This window comes from Capra hircus, chromosome 11 (genome assembly GCF_001704415.2).
Source record: "Capra hircus breed San Clemente chromosome 11, ASM170441v1, whole genome shotgun sequence".
NCBI lineage: Eukaryota > Metazoa > Chordata > Mammalia > Artiodactyla > Bovidae > Capra > Capra hircus.
Window position 1 is genome coordinate 62,132,375 of NC_030818.1, and position 11,737 is coordinate 62,144,111.

General features: G+C 37.8%; 1 protein-coding gene across 2 annotated transcripts in view; it reads right to left on the reverse strand.

The window, feature by feature from the left end:
• VPS54 (VPS54, GARP complex subunit) overlaps positions 1–11,402 on the reverse strand; it is a 72,897-nt gene extending 61,495 nt beyond the window's left edge. Inside the window, exons 1-6 of one of the 2 annotated variants that reach the window (XM_018055416.1) lie at positions 11,385–11,402; positions 10,831–10,985; positions 7,211–7,452; positions 4,814–4,892; positions 2,375–2,409; positions 32–163 (exon numbers count right to left, since the gene is read on the reverse strand). In XM_018055416.1, coding sequence (XP_017910905.1) covers positions 32–163; positions 2,375–2,409; positions 4,814–4,892; positions 7,211–7,452; positions 10,831–10,966 — 624 coding nt within the window. In that variant the 5' untranslated portion in view covers positions 10,967–10,985; positions 11,385–11,402. Of the gene's footprint in view, positions 1–31; positions 164–2,374; positions 2,410–4,813; positions 4,893–7,210; positions 7,453–10,830; positions 10,986–11,384 lie in introns of those variants that run through there. The other variant, XM_018055417.1, reaches the window with a different exon arrangement.

The following is an 11,737-nucleotide window of genomic DNA, read 5'->3' on the forward strand; positions in this document are numbered from 1 at the left end:
TAGTTTTCTACATGGAAAAAATAAAAATTACCTTTTCTTGTAGCAACTTTGAGGAAGCTGCATCACGATTTCCTTTTCCACCAGCAGTATTAAAATGAGACCATGGTAAAACTGAATTAAAAGTTGAGGAATCGTCCAAGGCAAAATCTGGCTTCATAAAAATCTAATAAAAAAAGGATTTCCCTCAATTAGATAAACATTTTCTTTACATCTAATATCCCCTTCATTAAAATAATTAACTTGAATCTCAGACATATACAGAAAAAGGAAGTGATAACAAGCTATGTATACAAAAATCTATCTCTGGATTACAGCAAATGGCTACTTACTGATATCCTTCCCTAATCCATGCTCTATACTACTGTCAGACATACCATTAAAACACAACTGTAACTATTATCATCAACTTCTCTTTTTAAATTTCTCAGTGAATTCCCATGACTGACAGACCAAACTCTCTTAGAAAGTTTATTTATTGAAGTTTATTTATTTAACCCCATCTCTAAACACAAGTGGCTTCCCTTGCAGCTCAGGTGGTAAAGAATCCACCTGCAATGTGGGAGACCTGGGTTTGATCCCTGGGTCGGGAAGATCCCCTGGAGAAAGGAAAGGCTACCCACTCCAGTATTCTGGCCTAGAGAACTCCATGGACTGTATAGTCCATGGGGTCGCAAAGAGTCAGGACACAACTCAGTGACTTTTACTTTCACTTTTCTAAACACAAGTATACTTATTTATCTCATACTTCATAAATATTATTTATTTAATATGTACATCTCCCCATAGAGACCATATGTTCCTATAAGACTCGATTTACAGATTATTAATCTTTGTATTCCAGCACACAGAAAAAGGCTTGAAACATGTTTTACTCAATTAACATATTAATTAATTTCTATATTATATATTACTATATTCACCGATTCATATGACCCATATCTAAAATTAGTATGAATATGATTAGGAAAAGATTGAAGGCAGGAGGAGAAGAAGAAAACAGAAGATGAGATGGTTGGATGGCATCACCAACTCAATGGACATGAGTCTGAGCAAGCTCCAGGAGTTGGTGATGGACAGGGAAGCCTGGCGTGCTGCAGTCATCATGGGGTCACAAAGAGTCAGACATGACTGAGCAACTGAACTGAACTAAATGATTGGGAAATCTAACTAGGAACTAGGGACGTGAGTATATTTTCTAATCCCTCTAGTATAACTATAAGGATTGATTAATTCAATATATGTTTATGATTATGATTTATTCTTATGCTAGGCACTAAGGTGGAAACAAAGCTAAATTATTACAGAGATCCTAATCTCAAGGATCTTTCACCACAGAGATGTGATAAAACATATACATAAATATTTTATAGGTAAAAGAGTAACAAACGTCTTAAAAGGGACAGTAGGGATCTAGATAAAATGCTATGAGAGTTTGGCAAAGGGTCCAATGATCTTCACTTGGGGGAAAATGTATTCATACAAGTTGCCATTTAAGCAAGAAACTATACAAGATTAGATGTGGAGATATAAAAGTCTTTCAGGCTAAAGGAACAGTGCAAATAAAGCATGGAGCCAGCAAAAAGTTTGAAGTAAAAAATGTGTAACAAAGAAAAAATAAAAAATGTCTAAGATTAGTAGGCAAAAGAGTATGACTATGATGGAAATGAATAATTAAGGGCCTTATATGACAGAGTTTTAATTTTGTTTTGTAGAAATCAAAGAACTTTAAACATGACTGCCCTTTCCAGTTTCTTTCATCTTTCTGTCTCTTCTTACCCTAAAAAGCAGTTATCATAGACCTCTGAGAATCTGATGAATGCAATGGACTCTTCCCCCAGAAAACAAAAATACACTCATCTATTACACTCCTCTACACAAATTTTCATGCAAAGAAGATATCTCTAATAATTTGGTGGGGTAATAAGATCAATGGGGGCTTCCCAGGAGGCTCAGTGGTAAAGAATCAGCCTGCCAGTGAAGGAGATGCAGGAGATGCGGGTTCAGTCTCTGGGTTGGAAGATCCCCTGGAGGAGGAAATGGCAACCCGCCTCAGTATTCTTGCCTGAAAAATCCCACAGACAGAGGAGCCTGGCAGGCTATAGTCCATGGGGTTGCAAAGAGTCAGACACGACTGAGCAACTGAGGATGCAATAAGATCAAATTTTTTTTTTAAGAGATTTAAACATAGTTGTAGGTTTTGGTGATAAAGAAGAGACTGATAATGCAAAAGAGAGCAAATAAAAGTGACACAACAAAGTCCCAGAAAAATCAAAGTGGTCAAAGCATCAGAAAACAGCCCAGGGAAAGTTTCTTTCAAGACAAAATTTAAGATCAAATATTAAAAAGCTGTATTTCATTTTTCAGGCTTTGTTACCTTAGGTACTTGCTCCAGATCTGTCCTGGATTTATCTATTTTTAAAAAGAAAAAGAAAAATATGATTTTTTAAAACTTGTTTTCACTTTATTTCCATAAAACATATTTGACAGATTCAACACTATACTAGGTCACAACTAAATAAGCACTTAAGTTTCTTTCTTCAATAAATAAATACCTCCTTATGTCTGCTGCTGCTAGTAGTAGGCAAAGTGCTGAATAAGACCTGTTTCAAGTAATTTTTATTAATTGTATAGTAGCAATAAAACAACTAAATACATTTCAAATCTTTTTAAAATGGACACAGAAAGCTTGGTACTATCTTACAGAAATACTATTTTTATTGTTCAAAATATCCACCATCCCATCCAGAATTTCTTCGATCAAAGTTTTTTAATACCATATTAGTTTTCTTCTTGGACATCTTAATTTGTATCACCTACAAGCTTCTTGAAAATGAACCTCTTTTATCTTCATCTCGCCAATTAGATCTCAAGACAAGGCATCCTCCTTTCCAAACTCAGCATTCTGTACTTGGCCTCCATCCTCTCCTGCCTCTTCTCTGAGTTCACTTCATCAACTACCCTGCCTCTCCATACTTTTAACCTTTTAGAAGCCCTTTCCTCTTGGCATACAAACATGCTCAGTTCTCTTCCATTAAAAGAAAAAAAGGTGATGATGAAGAAAAATAAAACCCAGGGCCTAGTGTAGATTAAGGCAAAGGAGAATCTCAGGTGCAAAATTTCAGGAAGCACTCACTCTCAGGATTATGCAAATATCTCTCTTGCCTCATCTAATCCTGGCCTTGCAAAAACATCCTTCTACCACAACTACTAGTAGAAACAAACTAGAGAGATTCTGTTCCCTCTAATCAAAACTCTACATCTCAGATCTTCAAGTCACATTCATACTGGCAGTCTCCACTTCTTACTTTTATACTTGCTCCTTTAGCACACAGTATTGACGTTTCTGTAACCACTACTTCAGTCTAAATGTTCTCCCTAAGATCTCCCAAATTGCCAAATCCACAGAGAGCCAACTTGCTCTATCCCTGAAGAATTCTGACACTGTGGACTAATCATTCACATTTCTTTGAAATTCTAGCTACCTTTTATTTCTAAGGTGGAACTCTCTCTTGGTTGACTCTCCTACTCTCAGACCACTACTTTTTAGTCTCCAAGTACCTCATTTTCTACTGCCATTTAAATGTGACAGCTTTCTAGTGTTCTATCATTAGTTCTTTTCTCCTTACTACTCACACCTTCCTAGGTGATCCCACCTAGGTCCTTGGATTCAACTACCATGCTATTGGCCAGCATGTGGTCTATGATAACATCTATTATACTTGGTATCTCTAGCCTAAATCTCTTTCCTGAGCTTCGGGTTAAACACCAGACTTCTCCTTCTCTGCAAAACCTCAATTAAACCACCCTCCATCTCCTCCAGAATTCCTCCTTTTCCAATATTACCTCTCTCACCAAACTGTACCTCTCACCTGGCCGGGTGTCCAAGTAAAAAATCTGTGAATCATCCTTTAACCATCTTGCTCCATTACTAATGAATGACTGACAACCAAAACTTGTGTCTCCATTTCTGAGGCATATCTTAAAGATCTAATTTCTTCTCCATCTTCATTATAACTGCTATTAGGGACACATGATTCCTCAGTTGTATTATGGCAATAGCCTTCAACTGTATTCTTGCCTCCAGTTTTATCATCTATAAATTTACTATCCACAACTGTTTTTACAGTGAAATGAATAATCATAACTCTGAGCATGTCTGATTTAAAATATTTTGGAGCTCTACACTACTTTTAGAAAAGAAAAATTCCTTAGCATGATATACAAGGCTCTTCATGATCTGACTCCTACCTACTTTTTCAGCTCATTTCTGGTTCCCAGTAGAGCCAGCATAGTAAGTTCTTGCAGGTCTAGAACATGATAATTTCCCTTTGACTCTATGACTTTGCATAAACTGTTTCCTTTCCTGGAATGCCTTTTTCCACATAAATATTTCTTGATAGTTTAAAACACAGACAATCCTCATTAACCAGGAGTTTTCATAAACCTAAGTTAGGAACTCTTTACAATATTACCAAGCTGAACTTATTGCTCAGTATACAGTGCTGCAATTGGTTTGTTTAACTTTGTTCAGGAGACCATCAGCTTAGTGAGGATAGGACTATTTCTTATTCATGTATTTTTAGGCAACAAGCAAAGTACAAAGTACCTAAATATTAACTATTTGTTGAACTGAAGGATAATACTACCATCAGATCCATGATTTTTCTTTTTAACAGTTTTACAAAAGATTATGATTGTAGGCTATAGAAATTTTGCTAGAAATAAAAATTAGATATTACAGTTAACAAGGTCCCCTAATTAAGATTCTGTTCATTAATATTTATGCTATGCTACAAACAGCAAATATTCTTACCATGAGTATGTAAGAGACTTCTGTCAAAGGTATCTTTAGGGGGACAAATATTCTTGCATCTCTCATGAATCTTCTCTCTCTATTAAAAAGACAAATAAATATTATTAATGCTATGTGGCAATATGAGTATTCAAAGCATTAAAATATTTAACAACAGAATATCAGAATATACCAAATAAGTTCTAAAATTTTCTAATATGAAATCACTAGCCTCTTGAACTTAAATACAAGTAACAAGTGTGCTTAATAAACCAAATATCACTTGGATGTATGAATGTCTATACACTTACCCATTTTATACAGTTACAGCAAAATCTCCATAAATTTGGAATGAAGTGGAAAAGTCAATTTAAAAAACCCTTATTTTTATAACAAAAATCAATGGGAGGACTTCCCTGGTGGTCCAATGGTTAAGAATCTGCCTTCTAACATAGGGGACATGGGTTCAATCCCTGTGGAGGAACTTAGATCCCATATGCCTTGGAGCACCTAAGCATGTGAGCTGCAACTACTGAAACCCCCGCACTCTGGCACGCACCCACAACTAAAGAGAAGCTCAAGCCTGCGTGCCTCCCTGAAGCGTCCATGTACTGCTAAGGAAGATCCCAAATGCCGCAATGAAGACCCCAACACAGCCAAATTTTTTTTAACAACTTTTTAAAAATAAGGTAGAAAAATTTTAAACCTATATGCCCAAAATAGAAAAACAGATTATTAGTTAATACCTCCTCTGAGTCCAAAAAAAAAAGTCAGAAGAAACCCCACTCTGATTTCAGATTAGATGACCACTAACTATACTGCTATCTTTTCAAACACCATACATAGGACATATGGGAAAGCGCAATGTGGTAAGGAAAAATAATGCTGGGTTAGTAATATTCAGAATTCTGATGGCAGTATTCTAGAACTATCTTCCAAAGGGGCTGTACCATTTTACATTCCTATGTACGATGAATAAGAGTTCCTATTAGTCACATCCTTGCCAGCTTTTGGTCTTGACAGCTTTTTGGATTTTCATCATTCTAAAAGACATGTAGCGGCACCTCATTTTAACTTGCAGTTCCCGACTGACATATGATATTGGACAACTTTTCATATGCTTACTGCTGCTGCTGCTAAGTCACTTCAGTCATGTCCGACTCTGTGGGACCCCAGAGACAGCAGCCCACCAGGCTCCCCCGTCCCTGGGATTCTCAAGGCAAGAACACTGGAGTGGGTTGCCATTTCCTTCTCCAATGCATGAAAGTGAAAAGTGAAAGTGAAGTCGCTTAGTCATGTCTGACTCTCAGTGACCCCATGGACTGCAGCCTACCAGGCTCCTCCATCCATGGGATTTTCCAGGCAAGAGTACTGGAGTGGGGTGCCATTGCCTTCTCCGTCATATGCTTACTAGCCAACTGCATCTCTTCTTTGATGAAATGCCTGTTCAGATCCCTTGCCTACTTCTTCTGTGGTGAAATAACATAAAATTTACCATTTAAAACCACCAGTGGAGGTGGCCAAGATGGTGAAGTAGAATCTGAACTCACCTCCTCCCACAGACATACCACAATTACAATCATTTACAGAGTAACTATCAATGAGAACCTGAAGAATATCAGAAAAGATTTTTCACAATTAAAGACATAGAAAGGAAACCACAACAACATAGGTAGGAGAGGTAAAAGTATGACCTATACCTGTAGGTCAGGGACCCACAAATGGGAGAAATACCACAATCACACAGGTCCTCCCCAAGGAGCAAGGGATCTGTGCCCCACTTCAGGTTCCCCAGTCCAGGGTCCTGCACAGGGAAGACGAGCCTCCAGAATGTGTGACTTTAAAAACTAGAGGATCTTATGTTCAGGAGAGCTGGAGAGCTATAGGAAACAGAGACTCTGCTCTGAAAGGCTGTACACAAAATCTCATTTGCTCTGAGACCTAGCCATAGACAGCTATCTGAAAGGAGCTTGCTCGAAACTCACTGGATAAACTTGGAAGAAGCAGGAGGCAACTGGGATGCCTCCAGGGAATGGAGATAATGGGAGCAGACATTTTGGGAGCATGCTGTACTGCAATGACACCAGTGCTGGTAAGCACCGTTTTGGAACCCTCCCTCTAGTCTATTAGCACGGGGAACCCAGCCCTGAGCCCACCCCAGGCTGAGCAGACAGCCACATGGGGACTCAGCCCCACCCCTCCAGGAGGCCCACAGCTACTGCCTGAGTCACAATCTCACAGGGGCCATGTGAAGAAGACATACAAATGGTCAACAGACACACGAAAAGATGTTCACCATCAGTAATCATCAGGGAAAAGCAAGTTAAAACCACAGTGAGATACTACCTCACACCTATCAGAATACATCAAAAAAGAAACATTTCACTTTTGACCTATTACTTCAAGATTAGATATTACCTGAGAGATTTCCTGTTGATATACTGTAAAATGTTCCTTGCTGATCTGTGGGAGGTAGAATGAAGGTATGACTTCAGTGTCCACAAAGTCCAATCCCCATGTTTTTGTGAAGAAGTCAGATTCTCTTTTTGCTAATCTAGGATCATTTAATGCTGCTGGGAGATTTACTTTGGAATGATATATAGTCCATCTATGTTGATCTGTAACTACAGATGGGGCAACACATAAACTATTTGAATCACCTGCAAAAAGTAAACAAGAGAACTTTGTAAAGTAAGTTTTAGGTTTGAAAGTACATTCTAGAAAAAAAGATGTTTAGATTACACAAAGCAGCTAAACTCTCCCTTCTATAACAATTGTCTTAACCTTCAGCTTTCAATATCAACTGCCAAAGGGGAGGAAAAATATGTACAAGATAAAGGATATACAAAATTTGAGGGTTATAATTGAACAGTGGGGTGAAGAACGTCTTTCATTAATCTCTTTCCTTAATGTACAATTAAGGAAATTAATCTTTTTTCAAAATAAAAACTTTTTTTTCAACATCAAAACTCTTCTACCTTCTAATGTATATTTCCTATTCTTTATTAGAATTTTTATTTTTATTAGAATTTTTCCTGATTTTTTCATGGTTGGCATATTTTTCTATTGTTTTATGGCAGACCTGGTTCCAATATCCTTTTTTTCAGCTTATAATTAGATAACTGAAATGCTGCTGTAACATCAACCATAGAGGAAAGAAAAACATGCAGTTGGTTCTCGTTATTCGGTTTGTTCTATAGTCACTAGAACATGTAATAAGCAAATAATGAACCTTTGCTCCCATGGGAAATACACAGTTCAGTTCAGTTCAGTTCAGTCACTCAGTCGTCTCCGACTCCTTGTGACCCCATGGACTGCAGCACGTCAGGCCTCCCTGTCCATCACCAACTCGCAGTCTACTCAAACTCATGTTCATTCAGTCAGTGATGCCATCCAACCATCTCATCCTCTGCCGACCCTTCTCCTCTTGCCTTCAATCTTTCCCAGCATCAGGGTCTGTTCAAATGAGTCAGCTCTTCACATCAGGTGGCCAAAGTATTGGAGTTTCAGCTTCAGCATCAGTCCTTCCAATGAATATTCAGGACTGATTTTCTTTAGGATGGATGGGTTATATCTCCTTGCAGTTCAAGGGACTCACAAGAGTCTTCTCCAGCACCACAGTTCAAAAGCATCAATTCTTTGGCACTCCGCTTTCTTTATAGTTCAATTCTCACATCCATACATGACCACTGGAAAAACCATAGCCTTGACTAGATGGACCTTTGTCGGCAAAGTAATATCTCTGCTTTTGAATATGCTGTCTGGGTAGGTCATAACTTTTCTTCCAAGGAGTAAGCGTCTTTTAATTTCATGGCTGCAGTCACAATCTGCAATGATTTTGGAGCCCCCCAAAATGAAGTCAGCCACTTTTTCCACTGTTTCTCCATCTATTTGCCATGAACCATGAACTTCCAGATGTTCAAGCTGGTTTTAGAAAAGGCAGAGGAACCAGAGATCAAATTGCCAACATCTGCTGGATCATCCAAAAAGCAAGAGAGTTCCAGAAAATCATCTATTTCTGCTTTATTGACTATGCCAAAGCCTTTGACTGTGTGTATCACAATCAACTGTGGAAAATTCTGAAAGAGATGGGAATATCATACCACCAGACCTGCCTCTTGAGAAACCTATATGTAAGTCAGGAAGCAACAGTTAGAACTGGACATGGAACAACAGACTGGTTCCAAATAGGAAAAGGAGTACGTCAAGGCTGTATATTGTCATCCTGCTTATTTAATTTATATGCAGAGTATATCATGAGAAACGCTGGGCTGGAAGAAACACAAGCTGGAATCAAGACTGCCGGGAGAAATATCAATAATCTCAGATATGCAGATGACACCACCCTTATGACAGAAAGTGAAGAGGAACTAAAAAGCCTCTTGATGAAAGTGAAAGAGAAGAGTGAAAAGGTTGGCTTAAAGCTCAACATTCAGAAAACGAAGATCATGGCATCTGGTCCCATCACTTCATGGCAAATATATGGAGAAACAGTGGAAACAGTATCAGACTTTATTTTGGGGGGCTCCAAAATCACTGCAGATGGTGATTGCAGCCATGAAATTAAAAGACGCTTACTCCTTGGAAGAAAAGTTATGAGCAACCTAGATAGCATATTCAAAAGCAGAGATATTACTTTGCCGACAAAGGTCCATCTAGTCAAGGCTATGGTTTTTCCAGTGGTCATGTATGGATGTGAGAGTTGGACTGTGAAGAAAGCTGAGCACCAAAAAATTGATGCTTTTGAACTGTGATGCTGGAGAAGACTCTTGTGAGTCCTTTGGACTGCAAGGACATCCAACCAGTCCATCCTAAAGGAGATCAGTCCTGGGTGTTCACTGGAAGGACTGATGCTGAGGCTGAAACTCCAGTCCTTTGGCCACCTCATGAGAAGAGTTGATTCAATGGAAAAGACCCTGATGCTGGGAGGGACTGGGGGCAGGAGGAGAAGGGGACGACAGAGGACGAGATGGCTGGATGGCATCACTGACTTGATGGACATGAGTTTGGGTGAACTCCAGGAGTTGGTGATGGACAGGGAGGCCTGGCGTGGTGCGATTCATGGGGTCACAAAGAGTCAGACATGACTGAGCGACTGAACTGAACTGAATGAACTGAACTGATGGGACCAGATGCCATGATCTTTGTGTTCTGAATGTTGAGCTTTAAGGCAACTTTTTCACTCTCCTCTTTTGCTTTCATCAAGAGGCTCTTTTGTTCTTCTTCACTTTTCCATAAGGGTTATGCATAATACTGAGTTATGCTCCTACAAATCTCCAGAACTTTCATCATCCAATCAACATATAATCTTATTTTGTATGTGTTTCTGTTTAAAGACACCTTATTTAATAAATATTGTTCAGTCTTTAACACTGTACTCTTGGCTAATACCACTGTAACTCATACCTGAATAAAGCTTACACAACATATTTCCCTCATGTAGCCCTCCTGTGCTTAGAGACACTAGAAAGCACTTCACTGCTATGTTTAGAAACCATTTTGAACAGCAAAATCATGAGCGAAAATACAAAAAAGTGTGGCACTAAACAGACCACAAAAGGGACATGTATTTACAGCTTAAAAGCTGAAAGAAGAAGGCAGAGTGCTGCTTTGTTCAATTTCAGGTGAGAACGTGTACATCAGGCAATTCAAATTTTTCATTCCTTTGTGCGTGTCTGCAAATGACCATGAAAGTGCCACAAATAGTGACTTGAGGGTAACAACTAAGTGTTAGGAATTAGGTAAATTTGCAAATGTAGACTCTGCAAATAATGAGGATTGACTGTACTATGTTTAACTGAAGAGCTTTCGATCTATACTCTCATCTTCAATTTTTTTTTTCGATTTCTCTAAGTGACTTCTTTTATGGAAATGTACAAAAAGAACTATATTCCAATTTCCCAATCAATTTATTTCCAAATTATATGTCATCCTAGTTTTCACATTAACTCTTTTAAGTATATGGAATCTAACTATTCTAATCTAACGATCTAACTATCACAAATTCACAATAAAATTCCTTTAAAAAGAAGCATTACCTGTGGGTTCCTTGGGACACACATCTGGCAGTGACTGCACAGGTCGAATGTGTTTTGTCGGGTCTACCTCTTTTTTAAAGAAAATATCACTGCTGCTTCCTTGAGGCACTGGTGAAGAACTGTGGCTTGAAGCCATTGCATAAATCACCACTCAACTGAAAATGAGCAAAAAACAATAATCAAGACACAATACAAGTCATAATTTACCTAAAAGTATTATTATGCATGTCATAAATTTTCTTTCAAAAACAGACTATTTAAAATCCATCAAGGTGTAAGCACATAATTTGAATACTATTAATTGTGGGAGTCATTCATTATATTTAGTTTGCTAAGAAAGTTATTGGTCCTTGTTTAAAAAGCATTCTCCTCAAAGTGCAATATCCTTAGCCTTTTATCCAAAGTGAAACTAGATACCAAAACTGTAACCCAATATATATTAAAATTGAAAACAGTCCATTCATTCAACAAGTATATAATTCAGCATTACAGTAAAATGGGTAAATGCATGGAATTTTGAAATCTGACTAAGCTCATATCCCAGCTTCACTTACCAGCAATATAACCTTGAGGAAATTTATTTAACCTTTGTATGCTTTACTTCATCTGTAAAAATAGAGATGAAAAGGATTCATCTCATAAACATTTTGCAAGAATTAAAGGAACAGATGTATGTAAAGCACTTAAAACAATGCCTACCTCAAAGTTAGTGTTCACAAATGTCAGTTATCATTATGATTACAATTACTATGTGACAGTCACTATATTAAATGTTTATAAAATAAGTGTCATTCTTCAAGGTACTCACAATTATATTAGGTAATCAAAATAATCAAATCTCTAAACAAAACACAAGTTAATCTATGTCTACACTTTTTAACAAGTACAGAAAGAATCTGTGGGCAAG